Source organism: Heterodontus francisci, chromosome 48 (genome assembly GCF_036365525.1).
Source record: "Heterodontus francisci isolate sHetFra1 chromosome 48, sHetFra1.hap1, whole genome shotgun sequence".
NCBI lineage: Eukaryota > Metazoa > Chordata > Chondrichthyes > Heterodontiformes > Heterodontidae > Heterodontus > Heterodontus francisci.
This window is the reverse complement of record NC_090418.1, coordinates 7,848,407-7,876,009: the sequence shown is the minus strand read 5'-3', so window position 1 is coordinate 7,876,009 and position 27,603 is coordinate 7,848,407. Positions and strand designations below refer to the sequence as shown.

At 45.8% G+C, this 27,603-nt stretch overlaps 1 protein-coding gene across 4 annotated transcripts in view; it reads right to left on the bottom strand.

Annotated features, from left to right (window-relative positions):
* Positions 1–282: 282 nt before the first annotated feature.
* ap1s1 (adaptor related protein complex 1 subunit sigma 1) overlaps positions 283–27,603 on the bottom strand; it is a 42,381-nt gene continuing 15,060 nt past the window's right edge. For 2 of the 4 annotated variants that reach the window (XM_068023951.1, XM_068023950.1), the window contains exons 2-5: positions 13,203–13,381; positions 7,443–7,551; positions 6,611–6,748; positions 283–3,357 (exon numbers count right to left, since the gene is read on the bottom strand). In XM_068023951.1, coding sequence (XP_067880052.1) covers positions 3,310–3,357; positions 6,611–6,748; positions 7,443–7,551; positions 13,203–13,381 — 474 coding nt within the window. In that variant the 3' untranslated portion in view covers positions 283–3,309. Of the gene's footprint in view, positions 3,358–6,610; positions 6,749–7,442; positions 7,552–13,202; positions 13,382–26,147; positions 26,227–27,603 lie in introns of all 4 variants that reach the window. The other 2 variants (XM_068023953.1, XM_068023954.1) reach the window with 2 other exon arrangements.

Below are 27,603 nucleotides of genomic sequence, written 5' to 3'. Positions count from 1 at the left end.
ATCAGTACTGCATCTTCAGCAGTTGTTCACCTGGACCTCTGCCTCATCTTTCGTCTTTTATGCTTCAGCCTGTGCATACGCTTCTTCCGCCACTTAGCTCTCCTGTCCTGGGAGTGTTTGATGGGACAGGGTAGAGGGAGCTTTACTCTATATATAACCCCATGCCATGGGAGTGTTTGATGGAAGAGTGCAAATTTCAGAACACTCACATGCCTCATCCTGCCAAACTCAGAATTATTTAAAATGACGGAGACAAGGGTTAAATAAGAATAAAACCTCTGATGCATGGAATGTACCTGTTCAATGTTTAATAAATACTCAAATTTCACAGATTTACATCCATATTTTCACTCCACAAATAATCCAAAAATAAACATTCAAAAATGTAGTAACAGAGGGGTGGGGTCTGAATTCAGGTGAAGCCCCATATCATTCGGGGTGTGTGACAGAGAGCAATATTTAAAAACACTTAAAAGCTTGCCCTGCTTTCTTGTTGGGAGTTGTTCACATATCTTACAGCACAAAGGATCATTCTGTTAAGTCTCCTCTGCACTCTCTCCAAGGCCTTGACGTGCTACTTAAAGTGCGGTGCCCAGAATTAGACAGTCCTCCAGCTGGAGCCTCGTCAGTCAGTAATATATAAAGGTTTAGTATAAATTGCTTAACAGGGACATCTCCTTTGTTCCCCAACATTGTAGGAAAATGGGGTAATGAACAGCTGGACAGCACAGGGTAAAACTAAGGGTAACAGAGAAAAGTGTGCAAAAGGTCCATTCCTTCCCAACATTGAGCGTTAAGTAGGATTTCCGCCAAAAAATGAACTCTCCCCTCTGAAATTTAGCCTTATTCACGTTGGACAAACAAGAGAAGAAAATGACTTTGTAGGGGGAGAAAAAAGTCGTTTTACACAAAAGGGAACAATCAGATGTCGCCGTTACACAGCAGAGAGAGATCAGCAATGTGTGTGTACACTATTTATTGTCCCTCCCCACACCCTGTTTCCCAATTAGTCATTCGTTTAGTTAATAAGTGCATGACTTGGGTGGAAAGAGGAGAATGTGGGATGGGGGCAACTGGAGGGCAATTCCAAAATGAACACTATGCTGGAGTCACATGGTACACCTTCGGGGAGATCATTCTACCTGCCTTGGCTTTGAAGGACCATGGAACCATAGAAATATTACAGCACAGAAGGAGGCCATTCAGCCAGTTGTGTCCGTACCGGACTAGCCCATGAGGTGTGAAGTCTAGTTTAACCTGAAGCAGACAAGGCAGACACATCCCAGTGTGCTCTCAGACCATCGAGGATCAACCGAGCTGGGATCTGAACTTTACGCCCTCACCTGTAATCTGTTGCAGCATGGCGAGTGGTCCCAGATCCACAATTGTTCTTTTTTTAATTCTTTCGTGGGATGTGGGCATCGCATTTGTCACCCATCCCTAATTGCCCTTGACAATTGAGTGGCTTTCTAGATTTCAGAGGGTGGTTAAGAGTCAACCCCATTGCTGTGGGTCTGGAGTCACATGTAGGCCAGACCGGGTAAGGACGGCAGATTTCCTTCCCTAAAGGACATTAGTGAACCAGATGGGTTTTTACAACAATTGATGACAGCTTCATGGCACCAGTACTGAGACTAGCTTTCAAATCCAGATATTTTTAAAAATTAATTGATTGAAATTAAATTCCACCAGTTCTCCCCAACAGTTATGATGTAACCGCATCCTAAGTCATGGGTTGGAGTCACAGAGTCCTGCCCCGAATTCAAACAATCTTGTGTCATTACTATGATCCTGGTGCGTTATACAGCTTATCACAGTTATGGACGGTTCCCATCAAGTCTATGAATTTGAAACCAGGTCGCACCAGTTCCAACAGCCGACGAACACGCACCTTTGCTATGGTCCAGGCAAACCCCTCACCAAGCCTCATATCCCCCGCACACCCCCAGCCAGAGTCACATTTACATATAAAAATGGTGGCCATCTTGTGCATCAACCCGCAAAAACACCATCACCGTCACGCAAACATCACCAGTAATCAGACACAAGCTGAGCCAAATCCCTCCCACCCACTGGAGCGGGGGGAAAAAAAAAAATCAAAGCCATTCAACTATATTTAAACAATTTGCTGATGATCAATCCCAGTATTGCCTGTGAGAACATACACACACTCACACAGTGGATTACAGTTACCCTCATCATTACAGGGCAGTGAGACCGAACCCTACAGAAAATAGGTGTAACTTCACCATCGCAAGCACCTCGGCAATTGCTGCAATGAGTTGGTGGCGGGGGAGATCCCTATAGTGAAGACTCTGATTCTAGAATCTGTGCTTATTCAGGACTCTAGAATCACAGATGGATGAAAACACATCTTTCTTCCCATTTCCATATCAAATATACGTCCTGGCGAAGATTTCCATCCATGTAATATTAAAAAATAATGCGTCAGATGCACATTTCCAGCTGGCACAATTTTTGGTCGCATTTTTGCCAAATGCTCTCGGCTGTCAATTGTGCCAATGTAGTGGCGGGCTCCACTCACCGGGCGGCGCTGGCTGTGGAAGACTTCGCCCGTCACCATCTTGTCCATGAACTCAAACTCCGCAAGGCCCCACCACGGGAGGTGTCCTAAAATATAAACTAGATACATATCTGCCGCCACCCCCCTCAACGTTACTGAGGGAACAGAAATCCTCCATGGAAGGGAGGAGGGAGTGGACGGGTGAGGAGGAATAACAGCTCACCAAGCTTGGCGGGGAAAATAAGCCCCATCCATGCCAACCAGAGTGAAACCATGGAAACCTTCCATGGTTCCCATGACGCCCACGGCACATTTGCAGGAATATAAAGTGTTTCCAGCACAGGCCTCTTTGTTTAGATGGAAGCACTGGATAAGAGTAGAATTTCTTGTGTGTCTGTCCGCAATAAAGGCTCCAGCCCTGGTTTTACACCAGTTCCCACTACCAACTCCCAGTGAAGACCCCAGTCCTGATTCTACACCTGCTCACCACTATTAATGTTAATTCATTAGATCCTGTCTTGTCTAGCTGCAGGGCTAAGCATCGTCTGGGGTTAGAACTCATACTGTTCCATGGGGTTTAAGGAAACCTGTGAGCCACAGGTTGGGCGAGAGGAAATTCAGGGTCCAAAGTTCGATCCTTTATTTCAGACAGACAGTAGCTCCATGTGATTGATATTACGCAAGTAGTGTTTTTATTTGTTCCACCAAACCCACCCCACCCCCCCACCCCCTCCAGTCAACCAACCCCTCCCCTTAAAATACAGCCACGTGTAGGATCTGTAGAGCTAAGCCAGTCCCATCTCCTCTAGGACACTGCGGGGAGATTCATCATCCTGCAGCGGGGAACACAAATGAAATTTTGCGTCAGCGATGAAATCGAAAAAGTGCAACTGATACAATTAAAGGTCTTAATGCTTTCTCTTAACAAACACCACATATCAATTTAGTGCTCATCAAAAACCATTTTGGAATCGACCAGGTTTTAAAAATATAAAGCTACCTGTGAGGTATAAACCAGGGCTAGGAGACAAGGGTAGTTAGAGTCAGAGGAGGACACAAAGATCAGGGAGTGGGGTTGGGGAACGGTTCGGTGAAACTGAAGTTGGGCATTGCATAAGGCAGGCGATAGAGCATTGTCCACCCGATGCTCTTTCCTGTTGACTTTAGAAGGGGTCTTGCTTGTAGCCCGCCTGCAACCCATTGCGCTCCTTGGACCAACCTCTTCCAATTAATTCCTTTCCCCTCCCGAAAACTACAAATGATTTCATTCCCCATTGGGGAGCAGTTTCCTTAAAAATCTTCATCTTTTAGCCAAATCCCCATCGTCACAATCCTTGCTCATGCTTTTGTCTCAGAATTTAACATTGAAACTGCTTGTAAACATCTACAATGGAAATCCTCTATGTAAACAGTTGCCTGTCACAATGTAGTGGCAGGCACTGGGCATTAGATGGCTCTTATGAGGTGAGTTTCCAAAGTCCCTCTTTGAGCTATGCCCTTGTTTTTTTTTTTAAAAAAACACACAAAATGACTGTGGGGAACACTACAAGCCATTTTCTATTATTTAAAATATATTGGTCAGAATCAAACGATGCTCATTATAACATCAGGGATTAAGCATCAAATGAGTGATTACTACACTTGAAGAAGCTCTATCAATTTTCCTTGTTATAGACTGACTAACTGGTTTGACTCAAAAACTTTTATGACACATCATTAATCTATAGATTAAACAATGAATATGAAACTCTCCCAGTAGTTCAGCCCACTAAAGCTGTGAATACTAATAGAATAATTTATTTGAATACACAAGATTAAGAGATCATCGAATTGAGACGTTTAAGATGATTGGAGGATTTGACAGGCGGGTGTGTGGCGTTAGGTCGCAGATCAGCCATGATCCGACTGAATGGCCCAACAGGCTCAAGGGGCTGAATGGCCTCTTCCTGTTCTTCTGGTTCCTACAACCAAGCCGTACAGCATGGCGAGGTTCAAGGTTCGATGCCCAGCTGGGGCTGTGTTAGTTGGCTTCAGCAGTTATGTTGGGGCTTGGTTTGTCTTTGGTCGCAGAACAGAAAGGTGCCTCCGAAATTTTAAAGAAGGATTTTAAGACGCTTTTTTTTTTAAAAAAGGAAAGAAAAAAGCATCCTGCCATAGTTTAAAGAGAAACTGGTAAAGAGAGAGGGTGAGAGAATTGACTGAGACCCAGGGGAGTGAATGGACAGAATGATGTTCAAGTCTAACTGGAGGGTGCATATATCCACTGAGCCAGGATGGTGGTCACTTTAAGGGTGACTCAATAAGTTGGTTGGTTAATACCACTAGCACAGTTATAAATGTATTGGGAAGGGGATCATAAAGACATTAAACTTTGAGCAACTGGCTACGAATTAGGGTTCCCAACTCAGGGTGGACATATTCCTGGAGGTTTCATCACATGACCTATATTAATGATCTAGATTTGGGCGTACAGGGCACAATTTCAAAATTTGAGAATGACACAAAACTTGGAAGTATTGTGAACTGTGAGGAGGATAGTGATAAACATCAAGAGGGACATGGTCAGGTTGGTGGAATGGGCGGACGAGTGGCAGATGAAATTTAATACAAATTCATTTTGGTAGGAAGAACAGGGAGAGGCAATGTAAATTAAAGGGTACAATTCTGAAGGGGGTGCAGGAGCAGAGGGACCTGGGCATAAATGTGCGTAAATCATTGAAGGGTTCAGGGCAGGTTGAGAAATGGGTTAATAAAGTATTTAGGATCCTGGGCTTTATAAATAGGGGCATAGAGTACAAAATAGGAACTTATGATAAACCTGTATAAAACATGGGTTTGGCCTCAATTGGAGTACCGTGTAAAGTTCTGGACAGCACACGTTCAAAAGGATAAGGCATTAAATGGGGTGCAGGAAAGATTCACGAGATTGGTTCCAGGGATAAGGAACTTCAGTTATGTGGATAGGTTGGAGAAGAGAAGAATAAGAGGAGATTTGATAGAGGTGTTCAAAATCATGAGGGGGCAGGACAGAGTTAGATAAGGAGAAACTGTTCCCATTGGACACTGATTTAAGGTGATTGGCAAAAGAAGCCACAGCGACATGAGGATTTTTTCTTAAACGCAGTGAGTGGTTAGGTTCTGGAATGCACTGCCTGAGAGCGTGGTGGAAGCAGGTTCAATGGAGGATTTCACAAGGGAACTGGATAATTATCTGAACAGAAAAAAATTTCAGAGCTATGGGGAAAAGCAGGGGCGTGGGACTAGGTGAGTTGCTCTTCCAGAGAGCCAGCACAGACATGATAGGCCAAATGGCCTCTCAGTTCTGTAACCATTCTATGATGACCCAAGGACCACCGTAGCGGTCACATAAGATGTGTGGTAGAGATCACTTTGTGCAAGAGGCAGGCTCTGGATACCATTATCAGGGGCAGAACAATCTCCTGGGCTGGTCTCAATTGACTAAAGGGGTCGGAAAATAATTTCCCAGATTCTCTTTCCCAATTTTTTGTTCCTTTTTCTGGGATTTGGAACACTTTACCTGAAAAAGGTGGTGAAAGCTAATGGACAGGTGCTTGAAGATAAGGAGCTCACGGGGTTAGGGACAAAAAGTAGGGATGTGGGACTCAGCATGACTGTTCTTTCAAGAATCCAGTACAGGCACAATGGGCCGAATGGCCTCCTTCTGAGCTGCCAAGCTTCTATGATTCTGTGAAATTCGGCTGGGTTTTTTAAAAATAATCTGTTTTATTTTAGGCCTCTCCCACTTGGTTTCGGGCGGGTCGGTATATTGTGGTGTACGAGGCATTGCGGCTGCGTGGAGCAAGCTGGATGGACTGAAAAGTCCTTTCATGTTTGTCTGCGTTCCGACATTTGTAACATCTGTATGACATTCACACAGACCAGCTTCTGAGGAGTGCTACCTCAGTTGCGTAAAGGAATTTACACTACTCCTACACTTTCCATCTTCCAGTTTCAACTCCTCAGCCTGGTATTTCCAATATCCACACCCAACGGGACAGGTACAGAGAGGGGCACACCACGCTCCGTCCCGATGTACCTACCACTGGCCGTCATTTGTGCACGTACCTCTTGCATGAGGTCTGCTTGCTCAATGGCCTTCAACACGTTCTTCTTTGACGTATCCTGGATCTCACCCCCCATAATAAACTCATCCAGGATGAAATAGGCCTTCTCAAAGTTGAAGATTATATCCAATTCACATACCTGCAAACAAACAGGAATTAGTAGCATTGATCCATTTGAGTACCTCCCCACCACGCCTCCACTGCCCCCCAGGTTTCTCCAACCAGTTTCAGGTACACTCCCTCATTAGTCCCAAGCCTGCCCAATGGCTCCACAAATGGATCAGTGCTTTGAAGCATAGTGCAGTCTAGTACAGAGTACATCGACCCCGAGGTCCCCACAAGCACTCCAAATCTGGTCAACCAGTCCATATTGGAGATTTTCCTCCACATGGACTGTAGCCCGAATGCCATCTGCCTGCCCTGTTCTCATATCTCATTATCTCCACTTTCCTTACTGGTATCTAAAATTGCATTGGCCTGACTGAAATCGAAGCTCGTGACGTGGGTGATGACAGATACAAACTGGTGCTCCCATCATCACTCTAAAGAAAAGGTCAATGACCTGAAACGTTAACTCTGGTTTTCTCTCCACCCATGTTGATGGGCCTGCTGAGCATTTCCAGCATCTTCTGTCTCTATTGCGCCGCCACCCCCACCACCACTAATTTAACCTCTCCATGGCCTCACGCCACTCTCCGATTGCGATTTTCACCATTACACTCCACGTACTGAGGAACAATCTATGAAGAGGGTGCCCTTTTAGCCCCCTGTTGCACAGCTAACCCAGCCCAATAGGATCACACCAATAGAACGACAGATGCTAGATCACTTACGCTTCCAAAGTATTTGTCCAGTAACTCCACGTATCGGTGGATGAGCTCTAGAGTCAGAAGCTCATTGTCTTGATCCTCAATCGCACAACAGAAATATAGGCTGGCGTACCTGTCAGGTAGAGTCAAGAGCAGCTCTTAGCTTCTAAGATTTACAAAGAATTTATCAAAGTATTTTTTTTTTGCAGATGCATAAACTCGTACACATGCATTTATACACACACCCTCCCTTCCACCCACCCCCACAGATTCACACCCTCCCCGCACCCCCAGACACGCAAATATTTGCATATTGCGCACACTCGTACACTTGGGGGTGAAGATAGCGGAAGGGCTTGCCTGAATTTTCCAATCTTCCCTAGATATGGGGGAGGTGCCAGAGGTTTGGAGAGTGTCAAATGATAGGGAGATGGTGGTGTAGTGTTAATGTCGTGGCAATGTCACTGAACTCGCAATGCAGAAATCCAGGCTAATACCCTGAGCACACGGGTTCAAGTCCCACCATAGCAGCTGGTCGAATTTAAATTCAATTAATGAATAAAAATCTGGAATTGAAAGCTAGTCTCAGCAACAGTGCCATGAATTGTTAGAAAAACCCCATCTGGTTCACTAATGCCCTTCAGGGACGGAAATCTGCCATCCGTACTTGGTCTGGCCTACATGTGACTCCAGACCCACAGCAATGTGGCTGACCATTAACTACCCCCTGAAATCGCCTAGCAAACCACTCAGTTGTCAAGGGGCAATTAGGCAACAAATGCCAGCCTTGCCAGTGAAGCACACATCCCATGAAAGAATTTTAAAAAGTGACACCCTTATTCAAGAAAGGGTGTAAGGACAGTCATATCAAATACGGGCCAGTTAGTTTAACATTAGTGCTGGGTAAGGTTTCATAAACAATAGGCAGGAAAATAGACAGGCACATGGAGAGGTTTGAGTTAATTAAGCAGAGCCAGCATGGATTTGTAAAAGGCAGATCATACCCGATGAATCTAATTGTTTTTTTTTGATGAAGTAACAGAGAATACAGTGGATATTGTCTATATAGATTGTAAGACAGCGTCTGATAAATTATCACATAAAAGACTGGTTAACAAAATTGAGGCTCACGGAATAGGAGGGTCAGTGCCCAAATAGGTAAATAAAAAAAATCAGCTTAAGGACAGAAAACAGCCAGTCGTGGTAAATGGTTGTTTTTCAGACTGGAGGATGGTAGACAGTGGAGTTTCCGAAGGGGCAGTGCTCGGATTACCACTTTTTTTTGCCATATTTAAATGACTTGGATCTCGGAATACAGAGCAAACTTGGAGCTATGGCAAGCAGTGAGGATAATATGAACCACCTGCAACAGGTCATAGGTAGACTAGCAGAATGGGCAGGAACGTGGCAGATGGAATTTAATACAGAGAAGTTGAGGTGATACATTTCGGTAGTTGTGATAGGGCGAGGCAATATAGACTTAATAGCACAGTTCTAAAGAGCGTGTGGGAACAGAGGGACATGGGGGTGCATGTGCGTCGATCTTTGAAGGTGGCAGGACATATTGAGAGTGGTTAGCAAAGCATATGGGATCTTGGGCTTCATAAATAGAGGCACAGAGTACAAAAGCAGGGAGGTTTTGCTGAACCTTTATAAAGCTCTGGTTAGGCCCCAACTGGAGTATTCCATCCAGTTCTGGTCACCACACTTTAGGAAGGATGTGAGGGTCCTTGAGAGGGTGCAGAGGAGATTTATCAGTATGGTTCCAGAGATGGAGGGTTTTACTTGCAAGGTTAGGTTTTGGAAAAGCTGGGGTTGTTCTCCTTGGAGCAAAGGAGATTGAGGGGAGATTTGGTAGAGGCCTACAACATTATGACAAGCTTAGATAAGTCAGACAACTAATGGTACAAAGAATAGGGAGCACAGATTGAAGGTTCGGGGCAAAAGATGCAGAGAGGGACGTGAGGAAGAACTTTTTTTAAACACAGTGAGTGGTAATGGCCTGGAACTCATGCCCATGAGTGGAAACGGAGACAATCAATGATTTCAAAAGGAAATTGGATGGGCACTTGATGGAAATAAACTGGTAGTGCCATTGTGATCGAGCAGGGGAGTGGGACTGACTGGATTGCTCTGCGAAGTGCCGGCATGGACTCGATGGAATGAATGGCCTCCTTCGATGCTGTAAATGACTCTAGGATGAGTTTCCTGTCGATATGACTTTTCACACACTTTTCCCATCACAGATTGGCAACTGGCATAAAGATCATCGGAACTGTAGAGGTAGGAAAGGTGGCCGATCAAAAGTGGGGAAAGCAGCCAGAAAACATCCGGCAGCATTTCCTGTTCCCACAGTTATCCGAATGGAGGGGCTCGCGAGTGGTCATTGGGATGAGACCAGGATTGGGTTGAACCGTGGTGCCTCCGGCAGCCAAATAGCGCTCATGGTCAAGGCTTGGATTTGAAGAGTGGCCACCTGGACGAAGTAGCACCGGATGGCCAGCGCCTGTGGAACCCCGCCCAGGAAGGAGGGACGAAGCTTCAAGGAGGGAAGGAGGAGAAAAGGTAAAAAAAAAAAGAGTTGCACTTCAATAGCACCTTTCACCATGTCAGGACGCCCCAAAACACTTTCCAGCCAATGAAGTACTTTTTGAAGTGTAGCCACTGTTGTAATGTAGCAAAGGTGCTAGCCAATTGGTGCCCAGCAAGCTTCCGTTTTGTTTTGGTGATGTTAGTTGAGGGATAAGTATCGCCCACGATACCAGGCAGAACTCCCCCGCTTTTCTTTGAAATTGTGTCATGGGATCTTTTACGTCCACCCGAGGGGGCAGACAGAGCCTTGATTTAACGCCTCATCCGAAAGACGGCACCTCCGAAAGAGTGCAGAAATGAGACCAAAAAAAAAAACCACATGCACAGCGAGACGAGCTGGGGGGAGGGGTTGCATCCGAGCTATAAGTAGAAGCTACCAACTGCACCAACCTAGTTGAGCAAACGCAGGTATGTCATGACTGAAAATAAAACGGCAAACCAAATTATGCACAGATCAATGAGTGCGGAGCAATTAGGAGACGCTTCCCGTCTCTGCTGAGCAATTCCAGTTCTGTTCAAATCCCCGGCTGGGATTTGAAGTGCCACGCACAGAGAGATAGATCGCAATCTGAACGTTAATCGCTGGAAAGACGTGGTAAGAGTTTACTAATTGTTCCATAGCAAGTAAAACCACTTAAAGGCTTCTCTTCTTTCCTTGCAACTGCCCTCCTGGTTGAGCTCCCTTCCTAGGCTGCGTCCACACTAATCCCTTAGCACAGTGCAATCTATATGTTTTTTTTATTCATTCATGGGGTATGGCATTTATTGCTCAACAAGGGGAGGTGGTGGTGTAGTGGTCAGGTCACTGAAATGGTAGCTCAGAGGCCCAGGCTAATGCTCTGGGGACATGGGTTCGAATCCCACCACGGCAGATGGTGAAATCTGAAATTCAATTAATAAATCTGGAATTTAAAAGCTAGCCCGGTGTGACCATGAAACCATTGTCGATTGTTGTCAAAACCCATCATATTCACTAACGTCCTTTAGGGAAGGAAACCTGCCGTCCTTACCCAGTCTGGCCTACATATGACTCCAGGTCCACAGCAATGTGGTTGACTCTTAAAATGCCCTCTGAAAATTGCCACTCAGCTCAAGGGCAATTAGGGTTGGGCAACAATTGCTGGCTAGCCACTGACTCCCATATCCCATGAAAGAATTTTTTAAAAAACTCCAATTGCCCTTGAGATGACGGTATGGAGCAGTCCTCCTGGTGTCAGTATACCCAGTGCTGTTAGGTTTAGAACATAGGAACAGGATATGGCCATTCAGCCCCTCGAGCCTGTGGCTGATCTGTATTTAACTCCATCTACCCAGCCTTGGTTCCGCAACCCTTTAAACCGTTGCTTAACAAAAACCTTTAATCAGTCTCAATTTTGACATTTTCACTTGACCCCCCAATCTCGACAGCTTTTAAGAGGGGGGGGGGGGGAGAGACAGAGAAAGAGAAAGAGAAAAAGAGAGAGAGAGAGAGAGAGAGAGAGAGAGAGAGAGAGTGAGTTCCAGATTTTCCACCACCCTTTATGTGAAAAACATGCTATAATAAAAACAGAAAGTGCTGGAAATACTCAGCAGGTCTGGCAACAACTGTGGAAAGAGAAAGAGAGTTAACGTTTCAGGTCAGTGACCCTTCATCAGTAATCTTTGTTGCTCAATGGCCAAAATTTACCAGTTAAATGATCGACTGAAATTAATAATCCAGGGCTGAGAGATCTTAAACCATTTACTTTATCGCTTCATGCTTTTCTGCACTTTATACACACTAAGTATTACAGAAAAGATCAGCAGAAATCACTGACAGGAAAGCTCATAAGACAGAATCTATTTACCAGCAGAAAGATGACTTTCTTCTGCCCAGTAAGGTAGAAGTTTAACAAGGCAGAAAACTTTACGTCGGAGGTTGATATTGTTTGTGCAATGGGTTCGGCAATGAGGGCAAGTTCCGTCACACTACTGGCTGCCGAAAGGTGAACATTCAGAATAGCTACACATCTCCGACAATTCAATCTACAGATCGAGCGCTGGGGTGGGGGGGTGAGAGGAGGAAGAAAAGAGCAGGAGGGTGATTAGTGGAGAAAGGCAGAAGGAGGAGGAGGAGGAGGAGGAGGAAGGGGGCATGAAGGACAGAGGAGCACATGAGGGAGAGGATAAGGTAAGTGAGGGAGAAAGAGCTCACACAGGTGATAGCATATTTGCAAGAGTGACAGCATGCGACAGGGGAAAAAAAAAAGAGACAGTGCGTCCAAAATGGGGTCAGGGATAGTTGGGAAGAGCACATTCAAGTTTCCTGGTGGAATCCCCTGGGAAATTAGGCATTTTGGGGAATTCCCTGGGGTTAGTTCAATGCGTTTCAATCCAAGGCATGAGTCCCAGGAGACCCCAACCCCTCACCCCCACGCCACTTGCACTGACCTTCTATTGCACCAGAGCATACGATAGACTGAAGGACTAAGCAACGATTCCCATTGTCACACTTGCATCAAATCCAATTCCAAACAGAACTCCTCAACCTCTAGTAAAGAAGGATATGGTCTCCATAAAGGCAACATAAGGGCGCTGGAGATGGTGCAAAATAGATTTCCTGGGATGACACCAGAACTGGGAGTTTTATCCATCAGGGAAGACTGAGCAGGCTAGGTCTCTTTTCTCGAAAAAGAGAAGGCTGAGGGTTGACCTGATAGAGATGTTCAAGATTATGAAAGCGTTTGATATGGTGGACGTAGAGAAGATGTTTCCCACTTGTGGGGGAGACCAGAACTAGGGGGTCATCAATATAAGATAGTCACTAATAAATCCAATTCGGGAATTCAGAAGAAACTTCTACACCCAGAGAGTGGTGAGAATGTGTAACTCACTATCACAAGGAGTGAATAACTTTTAAGGGGAACGAGATTAGCACATAGGAGAATGGAAGAAAGGTTTTTTTTTAAAAAAAGAATTCATTCAAGGGACATGGGCTGGCTAGGTCAGTGTTTATTTCCCATCCCTAATCGCCCTTGAGAAACTGAGTGAATTGCTAGGCCTTTACAGAGGGCATTTAAGAGTCAACCACATTGGTGTGGGGCTGAAGTGTTACATGTAGTAGGGTGGGAGGAGGCTTGTGTGGAGCAGAATACTAGCATGGACCAGTTGGGTCGAATGGACTGTTCCAGTGTTGTAAATGCTTTGTAATGCTTTGCAAAGAAGGGGACGCACCTCTTGTAGACAATTTTCAGGTCCTTCCACTCTAAGAAGCTGCACATCTTGGGCTTGCGTCCCAGCACGATCTGCATCAGCTCCCGCCCCAACTTCTTCTTCTCCTTCTCCGAGATGGCGATGTACCATTTCTGTAGCCTCAGCTTGCCTTGACGGCTGAACAGTAACATGAAGCGCATCTGTGGACCCAGAGCAGACCAGGGTGAGCCAGCGATGGACTTTACGATCTAACCTCTCCCCTCCCCCCACCCTTGGTGTCCTGGGGCCAACATTTATCCATCAACCAACATCACTTTTGTAACTTGCTGTGCATGAAACCTGTAGCCACATTGCCCTAAATTGCAACAGCGCCGACCACTTCAAGAGAACTTCACTGATGAGAAGCTTTGGGATGCCATAAGGTTGTAAAAGGTGCTATATGAATGAATTTTTTTTTTAAAGATTCTATTCATTCAGTCTTTTGGCTGTGCGTCTGTACAAGATACTCAACGCAAGTAATCTGCAAACCTGGGGAGTCTTACAAATCAGTACGAATGTTCATTCTGTATTCCACCGTGACTCAAGACAAAGTGTAGGTACTCTCAGAATTCAACAGGATCACTGCTTTATTTTAGAACACAAGAACTAGGAGCAGGAGTAGGCAATTCAGCCCCTCGAGCCTGCTCCGCCATTCAATACGATCATGGCTGATCTCATCTCAGCCTCAACTCCACTTTCCTGCTCGATCTCCATAACCCTTCAACACATTTCTAATTAAAAATCTGTCTATCTCCTCTCTAAATTTACCCAATGTCCCGGCATCCACCGCACTCTGGGGTACTGAATTCCACAGACTCACAACCCTTTGAGAGAAGTAATTTCTCCTCGTCTCTGTTTTAAATCCGCTACCCCTTATCCTAAAACTATGACCTCTCGTTCTAGATTGCCCCACAAGAGGAAACATCCTCGCTAGGTCTACTTTGTCAATCCCCTGAATCATCTTATATACCTCAATTAGTTCTCTCATTTTGTTTGCTCTCGGCTGACAAGGACTGCATTTATTGCCCATCCCTAGTTGATCTGGCTGAGGGGCTTGCTGGGCCACTTCAGAGGGCAGTGAAGAATCAACCACATTGGTGTGGGACTGGAGTCACGTATAGGCCCAGACCAGTTAAGGAAGGCAGGTTTTCTTCCCTAAAGGACATTAGTGAACCAGTTGGGTTTTTATGACAATCTGACAGCTTCAAGGTCACTTTCACCAACAGCAGCCTTTCATTTCCATATTTTTAAAACTTAAATTCAATTTCTCAAACTATTCTACAGTGAGGAACTCACCTGCTGACTCTCCAAAGACTGTCCTCCACCTACAAGGCCCAAGTCAGGAGTGTGATGTTATACTCTCCTCTTGCTTAGATGGGTGCAGCTCCAACAACACTCAAGCAGCTCAACAACATCCAGGACAAAGCAGCCTGTTTGATTGGTACCCCATCCACCATAAACATTCACTCCCTCCATCACCGACGCACAGTGGCAGCAGTGTGTACCATCTACAAGATGCACTGCAGCAACTCCCCAGGGCACCATTGATTGATGGCACCTTCTAAACCCGCTGCCTCTCCAACCTAGAAGGGCAGCAGGCGCATGGGAGCACCATCAGTTCCCTCCAAGATGCACACCATCCTGACTTGGACATACGTCCTTCATCATCGCTGGGCCAAAAATCCTGGAACTCCCTGCCCAACAAGTCTGAGCAAGCAAATTCACCATATGGACTGCAGCCGTTCAAGAAGGCGGCTCACCACCACCTTCTCAAAGGCAGCTAGGGATGGGTAACAAAGGTGAACTTGACAGCAATTCACCCATCCAGAAGAAAACAAAGCAAGTGTTTCCATCAAGTGTGATGGAACCAGATGAGGGGTAGGAATCCATTAGTTGATTAGTTAATTCAGTACAGCACTGAATGCAGCACTGTTACTTGAGATGCCAACCAAGGCACTAGCTACCGTTGCAGATGTTAAAGATGTTAAAGTGTTAAAGGTCCCACTTGAAGGAGATCATGGGTTAGTCTTGGCCAACAATCCTCCCTCAACCCACCTCCAAGGAAAATAAAGCAAGATTAACTGGTCATTTATCTTGTTCGGTATTTGTGGGAGTATGTTGTACTCAAGAATGCTTGCTGTGGCTTCCTACATAAAAATAACTGCACAATGTAATTCATTCTGTGTGAAACCCTCCTGAGAGTCTTTTAACTCACAATGGACCAGGGATAGAATTAGGGATTAGGATTGTGGGGCTCAGCAACTCAGTGATCAGAAATGTCGGTTTGTTTTAAAAAGAAAATGTTCAAATTATAAAGGATGTTTGAGCTCCAATGAGATTTGGCTGGAAATCTGGATAAAATGCTCCAGTGCTGACCAACCGTAGCGTCATCCAATTGAATGATGCTTCAAGAGGCTCAAGGCTTGTTGAGTTCATAGAATGAAACAGCACGGAAGGAGGCTGTGCTGGCCACTCCCCCTGTTCGTTCCCCATAGCTCTACAAATTGCTTGTAAGTGCTGATATTTTCTTCTCAAGATCTGGGCAACAATGTGGCATTTGTTGCACATCTCTCTTTGCTTCCAGGAAGGTTCTTACTTTAACCATGCATAGTGACTCCACTGGCGCTGGCTCCCTTCTGTCCCAGCCCCAACTCCAAGAGGCAAGCATGTAAACCGACTCTAGTACAGTATTGCAGGAGGGCTGCACTGTCAGATGAGACGTTAAATGCGAGGCCCTGTCTGCCCTCTCAGATGGGGGTAAAAGATCCCAACATAACAAAATCAGATAATCTGGTCATTATGTCATTGCTGTTTGTGGGATCTTGCTGTGTGCAAATTGGCTGTCGCATTTCCGATAGTACAACAGTGACCACACTTCAAAAGTACTTCCTTGGCTGTGAAGCGCTTTGAGATGTCCTGAGGTTGTGAAAGGCGTTATTTAAGCACCAGTCCTTTACCTTTTCTTTATTTTCAATCTGAGGTAATGTCACTGAAAACCATGTAGGTAACATGAAGCCACTAATCTGCAGGGAGAATTCAGTAACAAACAGCATTGAAACCAAACCAAAGTGAAAAAAAGTAGGTCTCCACGCATACAATGCAGAGACATTCAGGCTGGGAGCTTTCAGCTGTGTTTTCAAACAAACCAGCACCGCATATACTCACATACAGGTCTAAGCCTAAGTCACTGGGGGATCGAGAGTATGAAGGCTTTTATTTCCTCGCCCTTGATTCCTCATGTATTTTATTAATCTTCTACACTGAACTCGTGCTGTACCTGCCTCGGGAGTGTTTGATGGGGACAGGGTAGATGGAGCTTTACTCTGTATCTAACCCCGTGCTGTACCTGTCCTGGGAGTGTTTGATGGGGACAGTGTAGAGGGAGCTTTACTCTGTATCTAACCCCGTTTTTTTTTTTTCTTTTTTTCTGTACTTGTCCTGGGAGTGTTTGATGGGGGACAGTGTAGAGAGAGCTTTACTCTGTATCTAACCCAGTGCTGTACCTGTCCTGGGAGTGTTTGATGGGACAGTGTAGAGGGAGCTTTATTCTGTATCTAACCCCGTCCTGTACCTGTCCTGGGAGTGTTTGATGGGGACAGTGTAGAGGGAGCTTTACTCTGTATCTAATCCCGTGCTGTACCTGTCCTGGGAGTGTTTGATGGGGACAGTGTAGAGGGAGCTTTACTCTGTATCTAACCCCGTGCTGTACCTGTCCTGGGAGTGTTTGATGGGGACAGTGTAGAGGGAGCTTTACTCTGTATCTAACCCAGTGCTGTACCTGTCCTGGGAGTGTTTGATGAGACAGTGTAGAGGAAGCTTTACTGATCTTGAAGAATAACAGATTCAACAAAATTATTTATCAAAAGAGTCATATCGAAGACATTACTAAGTTATTCAGAAAGGTCTCAAAGTGCTTCACAGAGCTGAGTTTATTTCAACTACAATGACTTGTATGGCCAAACACAATTATTTTTACAAGCTCCAACCAACAGCAATGAGTTGAATGACCAGTTAATCTGCATTTAGTGATACTGCACAAATCAGCTGCCATTATTTGCTACATTTTCTGCAGGGACCGCACTTCAAAATTATTTCATTGGCTGTAAAGCGCTTTGCGACTATCCGGAGGTCATGAAAGGAGTGATATAAATGTTAAGTATCTCTTGACTGGTTGAGGGAATAAATTTAGCAAGAGCTGAAAAGCCAAGGATTGGTTCCTTGTTACCCCCCCCCCACCCCACCTCGAGAAAAAAAAAGAAAAGATTCAGCCGACAATTCTAGGCCTGTTGTTTGCTTCGCCACCGTCAGAACCCAACAAGGACAGGCCAGGTTGATCTGCAAAGCACGAGGCATTAGTCTGGAGCCTTTCACAAGCAAGGCTGCTTACAGGACCAAGACTAACCTCCAGTATTTACCGTTGAGGTCAACCATTAGTTAGAGGGAAGAGATGAATGCCCTTGAGCATTTTCAGGGTGAGGAGGTCTTATTTTTGTGTTTCTTCGATAATACAGCTGCTATGTGAAGCTTCAAAGGGCCTCACTCATAGAATTACATAGACTTTACAGCACAGAAACAGGCCATTCAGCCCAGCTGATCCCGGCTGGCATTTATGCTCCACATGAGCCTCCTCCCATCCTATTTCAACTAACCCTGTCAACGTATTCCTTTCTCCCCCCATCGTGTTTATCCTGCTTCACCTTAAATTCATCTCTGCTATTCGCCTCAACCACTCCCTGTGGTAGCGAGTTCCACATTCCCACCACTCTCTGGGGAAAGACATTCCCTCTGAATTCCCGATTGGATTTATTAGCAGCTGTCTTAAATTTACGGCCCTGAGGTTTTGGGCTCCCCCGCAAGTGGAAACACCTTTTCTGCATCTTGAGGCTTCAGTTTTATTTTGAACGATGTAAATGAATATCAGCACTCGACGTACTCCCACAGCTACTCTGAGAACCTTACATCAGCTGCTCCCATTAGCTGATGGTACAAGGACTAGGGGGAACCAGATTTAAGGTTTTGGACAAGAGATGCAGGGGGGGGATGTGAGGAAGAATTGTTTTGATGCAGTAAGTGGCGATGATCTGGAACTCGCTGCCTACGAGAGTGGTGGAAGCAGAGATGATTAATGATTTCAGAAAGGAAATTGGATGGGCACTTGAGGGAAATAAACTTGCAGGGATACAGAGATAAGAGCAGGAGAATGGGACGGACTGGATTGCTCTACAGAGAGCCCACATGGACTCGATGGGACAAATGGCCTCCTTCTGTGCCGTAATGACTCTATAACACAATTGTCCTCTGAAAATGAGCAGGTGGGGACGGCACTGAGATTTGTTTTGCTTGGGGACTGGACATGCCGGGAGGGGGAAACTGAGCTACCAGTTATTTCACTACACATTCTACTAGGTGACAGTGAATGATATGGTGGAAGCTTAAATCACTTGTAATGTTACCAATAAAAAGGATTTAAAAAAAAAAATTTATGTAGCTTGCTCTCCTGCTGCCAAAGTTCTTCACGCAACAAATCGTTCTTTAATTTCTTGCAGAGACTGTTAGCGTGGACAAAGGTGGCAAGCATTCTGTGCCAGAAACCTGCCCAAACGCCAATGAGTCACATGGCTAGCTAAATGACATTAGTTGGCTTCTCAAGATTGAAGCGTCAAGAAAGCACATCCCTGCTCCACCTGAACAGTCAGACCGGGATGTGGCTTAAACGTTTCACTCAAAGGGACGCTGTGTCCAACACTGCAGCACAACCTCAGTAGTGCACTGGAGTGTTGACCTAGATTATGAGCTCAAGGGCTGGAGGAGCAGAACGAGAATGAAAGAATGAGCTTGCCTCTTTCATGACCTCAGGACATCCTAAAAGGGCTTTACAGCAAATGCGTTTGGTGTGTAGTCACTGTTGTAATGTAGGAAAGGCAGCAGCCAATTTGTGCACAGCAAGCTCCCACAAACAGCAAAGTGATTATGACCAAAAGATCTGTTTTAGTGATGTTGGTTGAAGGATAAGTATTGGCCCCGGGACACCAGGAAGACCTTCTCTGAATAGCTCCATGGATTCTTTTAGGTCCACCTGAGAGGGAAAACACGATCTCAGCTCAACGCCGCATCCGAAAGTTTATTTCGGCCCATTTCACTCAGCTACCAGCTTCCCACTCCTCACTGCTTAAAATTCATCAAAGCATGACCTTCGTTTTGTCTCTCTCTCGGATTTGCTGTAATCTTTTCCCGCGGGTGAGGGGTAACCCAACAGAGGCCTTCTAAATTATGAAGGGGTTTGATAGAATAGACGTAGAGAAGATGTTAAATAAAAACAAAGTGCTGGAAACACTCAGCAGGTCTGGCAGCAGCTGTGGAGAGAGAAGCAGAGTTAATGTTTCAGCTCAGTGACCCTTCATCAGAACTCAGAGAAGACGTTACCACTTGTGGCGAAGGATCAAAAACTAGGGGCCATAAGATTGTCGCTAATAAATCCAATAGAGAATTCAGGTGAAACTTCTTTACCCAGAGAGAGTGGCGAGCTTCTGTGCTGTAAATTCTATATATAAATTCACCAGCTCAATGACCACTGAAGGGGAAGTTATGTGACAATCAAATGCAAAAAGGACAAGGATTCTCATTCTAAAGTGAAAGTGGCCAATCCATTAGCAGAACCGTGTAACCAGGGGACTGGTCTGCATCTGACATGGGAGTTGTGGCAGGAGGTTCCGATCCTGAGAGAGACTCTGGGGCGATTTTAAAGGCCCTGTACCAATAGCCCAGAGGAGAGTTCAAATCCCACCCGACAGTTTGAGAATTTTTTTTCTTTTAAAATCAAAAGGCTGGTCTCCGTAAATGAAAAAAAGAGGCTATGAAGCTGTCGGGTAAATCCATCTGGTTCATTGATGACCTTCAGGGAAGGGAGCCTACATGGTCTGGGCGTACAGACGACTCCAGCCCCACACCAGCAAGGTTGATGAGTCATGTCCTCATGGGATGGGCAATAAATGCAGTCTTGCCAGTGTCACCCACATTCTGAGAGGGAAAAAAAAGAAAAACACACAAGGCCCCATCCATCTGCTCAGCTAAACCATAAAGATGAAATAGCACAACATGAAGGGGCCACTTCTGATGTCCTAGCCAAAAGTTCTCTCTCTACCACCGCCACCCAGTTTTTTTTTTTGTGTGCATGAGTTTTCCTACATAACAGTGATTACATTTCAGAAGCAATTCATCAGTTGGGAAGCACTTTGAAGAAGTAAAAGGCCTGTTTTTCAAATCTGTCCTTAGCCTTGGCCACCACCTACCCCAATCCCTGTAACCTCCTCCAGCCCCGCAGATCCAGGACATCACCGCAGGAGTTCCTCAGGGTAGCGTCCTAGGCCCAACTATCTTCAGCTAATTCATCAATGACCTCCCTTCAATCATAAGGTCAGAAGTGGGGATGCTCGCTGATGATTGCACAATGTTCAGCACCATTCGCGACTCCTCAGATACCGAAGCAATACCCAGGCTTGGGCTGATAAGTGGCAAATAACATTCACGCCACACAAGTCTCCCCTTGACATTCAATGGCATTACCATCGCTAAATCCCCCACTATCAACATCCTAGGGGTTACCATTGATCAGAAACTGAACTGGAGGAGCCATATAAATACCATGGCTACAAGAGTAGGTCACAGACTAGGAATCCTGCGGCGAGTAACTCACCTCCTGACTCCCCAAAACCTACCCACCATCTACAAGGCACAAGTCAGGAGTGTGATGGAATACTCTCCACTTGCCTGGATGGTGCAGCTCCAACAACACTCAAGAAGCTCGACACCATCCAGGACAAAGTAGCCCACTTGATTGGCACCCCATCCACAAACATTCATTGCCTCCACCACCGACGCACAGTGGTAGCAGCGTGTACCATCTACAAGACGCACTGCAGCAACTCACCAAGGCTCCCTAGACAGCACTTTCCAAACCCACGACTTCTACCGCCTAGAAGGACAAGGGCAGCAGATGCATGGGAACACCACCACCTGCAAGTTCCCCTCCAAGTCACACACCATCCTGACTTGGAACTATATCACCGTTCCTTCACTGCCACTGGGTCAAAATCCTGGAACTCCCTTCCTAACAGCACTGTGGGTGTACCTACCCCCCCCCCTCCCAACACCCCCCCACCCCACCCCCGCCAAGGACTGCAGCGGTTCAAGAAGGCAGCTCACCATCACCTTCTCAAGGGCAATTAGGGATGTGCAATAAATGTTGACCTAGCCAGCGACGCCCACATCCCATGAAAGCATAAAAAAAATCCAAAATCTCTGCAGTCCCTAATTCCGGCCTCTTGAGCATCCCCGATTTTCATTGCTTCACCATTGCCAGCCACGCCTTCAGCTGCTGAGGCCTCAAAAGCTGGAATTCCCTCCTGAAATCTCTCCACCGCTCTCTCTCCTCCTTTAAGAAGCTGCTTAAAACCTGCATCTTCGACTAAGTCTGTCGCCCGCCTTAATATCTCCTTCAGTGTCTCGGTGTCCAATTTTGTTTGAGTATACTCCTGTGACACACCTTGGAATATCTTTCTACATTAAAGGCGTTATGTAAATACAAGTTGTTGTTGAACAAAGAGCCCTTCTTTAGGATACCAACTCTGCATTAACCAGTAGATTTTGTCCACAGGACGATTAATCAAACATTAAAGGCACTGTAGATGATTTACACCTTCATGACGCCTGTGTTTTACGAGGGATTAGAGATTCACGATTAATCAGTAACATTTTGTCCTTCATTAGTGGCGGAGTTCACCAACTTCAGCACAAATCAAGAGCAAGGTTGACACAGAAAATCTGGCTGCCATTTGGCCCATCGTGTCTGTGCTGGCCCAAAAAAAAAAGAGCTATCTAGCCTAATCTTACTTTCCAGCTCCTGGTCCACAGCCCTGTAGGTTACGGTACCTCAAATGCATATCCAAACATTTGTTTAAATGCAATAAGGATTTCTGCCCTTGTGATGCAAGAGGGAACCGAGCCAACGATGAACAACTATGTTAGTCCCTCTCTCTCTCTGCACTACCCTTTCCCAAGTTGAATGAAAAACAGCTGGGGGCATTTGGTTTAATAACATCCATCCTTCCCCTGCAGCCAGAATGGGAAACCTCAGTCGCCGGCACAACCACGGTCCAGGACACTGGTTTGAACAAGCGGAACTTAATCCCATGTAATTAAAAACAGAATTTTATTTACTCGGTCATCGTGCAGCCACTGTTTGTACACTGGAGTTTCACCGACCCATACTAGGCAGCTGCCTCCAGTCCTTGCACAGCTCAGAGAGGAACAGCTACAACTTCGAGAAGGTATTCTACCCATTCCCCAATAATTTTCCCCACTTTTTTTTTTAGAAAAAGGTGCTTTTTTTAAAAAAAAAAGTGTGAAAAAGGAGCAGCTTTGGATTTTACATCTGTTAAAGCATTTGATACAGGTAATTCAAAGCCATGAGGGGTCTGGACAGAGTAGATAGAGAGATACTGTTCCCACTCGTGAAAGGATCAAGAACGCGAGGGCACAGATTTAAAGTATTTGATAAGAGAAGCAAAAGTGACAGGAGGAAAAACCTTTTCACGCAGAGAGGGATTAAGGCCTGGAATACGCTGCCTGAGATTGCGGTGGAGGCAAGTTCAACTGAAGCATTCAAAAGGGAATTAGACAGTTATATGAAAAGGAAGAATGTGCAGGGCTACAGGGAGAAGACAGGGGACTGGAACTGAGTGAATTGCTCTTTTTGGAGAGCTGGTGCAGACACGGTGGGCCCAAATGCCTCCTTCTGCACAGTAACGATTCAGTGATTCTGTGAAAGTTTGTGGTTTTAACTGGACTTTTTAAAACTTCCACCACTTAGCCATTCAGACTCTCGCTTGAATAAAAACAACCTGCATTTATATAGCACAGTTAACAGAGAAAAAGCACCCCAAGGTGCCTCACAGATGCAGAATGGGGAGCTGAGCCCAAGGAGGAGCACATTAGGAGAGGTGACCAAAAGGGCTTGGTCAAACTGGTGGGTTTTAAAGAAGGAAAGAGATGGAAGGTTTAGATAGGGAATTCCAGAGTCTGCGGCCTTCATCCCTCTGCCAGCACTAAAAACTGATGATCTGGTCACTAACACATTGCTGTTGGTGGGAGCTTGCTGTGCACAAATTGGCTGCCATGTTTCCGACATTACCATAATGACTACATTGCAAAAGATGATTTTCCTGGCTGTAGGCGCTATATAAATACAAGTTCCTTCTTTCTCTTATCTGCTGCCCCTTCATGCATTCTCTCAAACACATATCACAAAAGAAAGGTAACACGTTTGCCCAAAACCCACCTCGCTGCTATTTTAACTGAAGCATTGTGTTTGAAAACAAATAGGTTGACCCGTCCACGAAAACAGAAGTGCGAGAGAAGCTTGTGTGCAGGCACCAGTCTGCACTGCGACCTCAGGAGCACTATGCTCTACTGCACCTCCCCACTGAATAGAATGGCAAAGAATTTACAGCGCGGAGCAGGCCATTCGGCCCTACCGGTCCGTGCTGGTGTTTCTGCTCCACGCAAGCCTTCTCCCACCCTTCTATTCCTTTCTCCCTCACGTGTTTATGCAGTTGGCCTTTAAATGCACGTTATGCCCCTCGACCACTTCCAGTTGGGTAGCCACTTCTGCATTCTAACCAGTCTCTGGCTAAAGAGGCTTCTCCTGAATTGTATTCATTAGTGGCTATCCTATATTTATGTCCCCTAGTTTTGGATTCCCCCACAATGTTGCTTTTTCAGCCTCCACTTGGTTATTTATATTCCTGAAGTTCAATATTTTACCTCGCACCCATCCTGAAGAATCCCTGATCTTTGTTGGAATGGAGCTGTTTTAAGAAGCAATTCATTGGCTGCACAAACTCTCCCCGCTCTTCTGTTTCAAAGAGACACTTTCCCCCATTCCACTGGGAATTACAGCAATTACAATTTGCCATAATTAACACACTCTCATTTCCTAATGCGCCAGCGACAAGGAATCAATTTCATTCCCCACTGTGCCAGCCGCCTCTACCGGCTCCCAATTATTCATTTATATTGTGGTAGCTTTCGAGCCAAGCTTGCTCAGAGCTCCCACTGTGCTGGCTGAGCTTATTCTAGTCTTGGAGTCAGAAGGTGAAGCTTGAACGCAAAATCCAGACCACCCCTTCAGAGCAGTCCAATCAACATCACAAACAGGCGATCTGGTCATCATTATACAGCGGGTTGTGGGAGTTTGCGGTGCCTAAATTAGCTGTCACATTAACTCCCCTGCTCTTCTTCAAAATTATGCCGTGGGTTCTTTTGCATCCACCCTAGCAGGCAGATGGAGTCTTGGTTTAATGTTTTATCTGAAAGACGGCATCTCTGACAGTGTAGCACTCCCTCAGTGTTGGCCTGGAGTGGGACCTGAACCGGAACCTTCTGATTCAGAGGTTAGTGCTACCAACTGAGCCATGACGGCACCTGGAGGCTGGAATCATGAGAAATAGGAGCAGGAGTAGGCCATATGGCCCTTTGAATCTGCTCTGCCATTCAATAAGATCTTGTCTGACCTTCGACCTCAACTCCAGCTTGCCGCCATATCCAAAAAAATCTAATCGATCTCAGTCTTGAATACATTCAAGGACTGAGCATCCACAGTCTTCTGGGGTAGAGAATTCCAAAGATTCATAAATCTCTGAATGGAGAAATTTCTCATCTCTGCCCTAAATGACCAACCCCTTATCCTGAGTCTATGCCCCCTAGTCCTAGACTCTCCAGCTATGGGAAATCAGCACCTCACCATCTAAAAATAGGCAAAGTCATGGAGTTTCTTGGAACTATCAAGAAGACAGTCTTAAAATGTTAAGCTGGACACAGTTAACAAGAGAAGAGTACGGTAACAGGCATAGAATTAAGGGTAGTGGCGAGGTGAATATGGGGTAAAGGCCTGCTACCAGACCCGAACCCGACGGGACCCGACGATATGTGTCGGGTTCGAGTCGGGCCGCTCTTCCGGGTCCGGGTCGGACACACATAGCAAGAAGTGTTAAAAGTAAAAAAAAAAAACGTACCAGAGCTGGGAGTCCAGGACGTGACAGAAGGAAACTCTGCGTCTGTGCAGTGAGCGAGTGAGTGTCTCTACGATGTCATCACACTCATGCTGCAGCTTCCTGAAGATTGGGAGTCTCAAGGTAAGTAGAGGGAACATTCCAGTGGTTGGGTCAGGATCGGGAAAAATTGCAGGGACTCAGGCCAGGTCGGGTTTTGTTTTTCCCTGACCTGAGCAAGCCTTTAATATGGGCAGCAGCATAGGTACAAAGGCCAATCCCAAGCTGATGGATAACGACATCAGGGGCAACTGTGGTTAGGTTACTGGACTAGAAGTCCAGAGGCCTGATCTAATGATTCAGAGCCACAAGTTCAAACCCCACCACGGCAGCTGGGGAATTTACATTCAATGAATTGATAAATCTGGAATAAAAGGCTAGTATCAGTAATGGTGACCGTGAAACTAGCGGATTGTCATAAAAACCCATCTGGTTCACGAACGTGAGCCATCCTTATCCAGTGTGGCCTACATGTGACTCCAGACCCACAGCAATATTACTGACCCTTAACTGCCCTCTGAAAAGGCCTAGCAAGCCACTCGGTTGTATTGAAGACAGCTCACTGCCACCTTCTCAGGGGCAATTGGGGATGCGCAATAAATGCTGGCCTAGCCAGTGACACCCCCATCCTGCGAAAGAATAAAAAAAAAAATCTGTACGTGAGCCAAAGGAAAGGGCATCAGGCCACACCAGGTGACCAGGAGAGGTAGGAAGGGTGAAAGAGGAGGAGATGCTTGAATGAGGGAGAGGTCCCAGAGGAGCATATGAACAGGTTGAAATGGTACTTGTAGCAAAAGAGAGAAATAAAAGAGAGACTTGCATTTATATAGCACCTTTCATGACCTCAAGACTCCAACTGGTCTTCTGCGAATAGAGGCTGTGGGATCTGTTACATCCATCTGTGAGGGCAGATAAGGCCTTGGTTTAATGTTTCAAACAAGAGACAGCATCTCTGACAGTGCAGCACTCCCTCAGTACAGGGAGTGTCAACCTGGATTATGACGACCTTCTGACTCAAAGGCAAGAGTTCCACCCACAAAGCCACGGCTAAAGCACGCTGGCAATGGAACAAGTAACTGAGTGAGAGAGGGGCCTCACGGACCATTGATTAGGCTCAGGAAGTTAGACTCACTCAGAATGAGGAAGGGCCTCGTTTACAAGTCCAAATATTGTGAAGCAGACCTGGCAGTTGGTGAGCCAGTTGGGGGAGGAGAGGCAAAGTGGAATGAAGAATAGAGAAGATACTGGAGAGATTAATTCTTGAGGAGGGGGAAATGGGGCAATGGGTGTCATTGTTGTGAAAGCATGCGCTAATTGTTCCCACTTATCCTTCTGGCTTTCAAAACAGAAAATCTACGAAAAAAGGCACCACCTCACAACTGAATGCAATATATGTGAGCAATCAGCAAGGAGGCATCCTTCCCTTACACACGTACCTATCCACTACAATCGCTTGCCTTCCTTACACAGGAACAGGGGTAGGCCATTCAGCAAACTTGCATTTCTATAGCGCCTTTCAGGATGCCCCAAAGTGTTGCACCTCCCCATCAGCCAATGAAGTACTTTGAACTGTAACCACTGTCATAATGTACGAAACACAACAGCCAATTTGCACACAGCAAGCTCCAACGAACAGCAATGTGATAATGACCAGATTATCTATTTTTGTGATGTTGACCGAGGGATAAATATTGACCAGGACTCAGGGGGGAGAACTCCCCTGCTCTTCTTCAAATAGTGTCATGGGATCTTTTACGTTCACCTGGGAGGACAGCCGTAAACTCGGTATAACAAATCATCCGAAACACGGCACCTCCGACAGTGCAGCACTCCGTCGGTAATGCTCAGTAGTGGCACTGGAAGTGGCAGCTTAGACTAGGGGCTCAAGTGCTACCCACTGAGCCACAGCTGAACTAAACTGAATGGAGAGTAGGGCAAGAGGATGTAGAGCAAGGGAAATTTAGGCCTGACATCCGGAGGACTCTCTTCATGCGAGGCGTGATCAGCACGAGGAATGGACTCTTGGAAACAGCAGTGAAGGCAAAAACCACGGAATCATTTAAGAAACAATTAGATGCCATAAAGGGACCGGGGGGGGGGGGGGGGGGGGAGGTGGGAAATGTTAGAATCTCTCTGAATGGATGAGTCCAGATGGACCAATTGACTTTCCTTATCTATATCATCTTGAGAATTACCACAACAGACTTTTAAGATAGACTCCATCCTTAGCTCTAGTATCTCCTTCCCTTACAACACAACCACTTGCTTTATGTTAC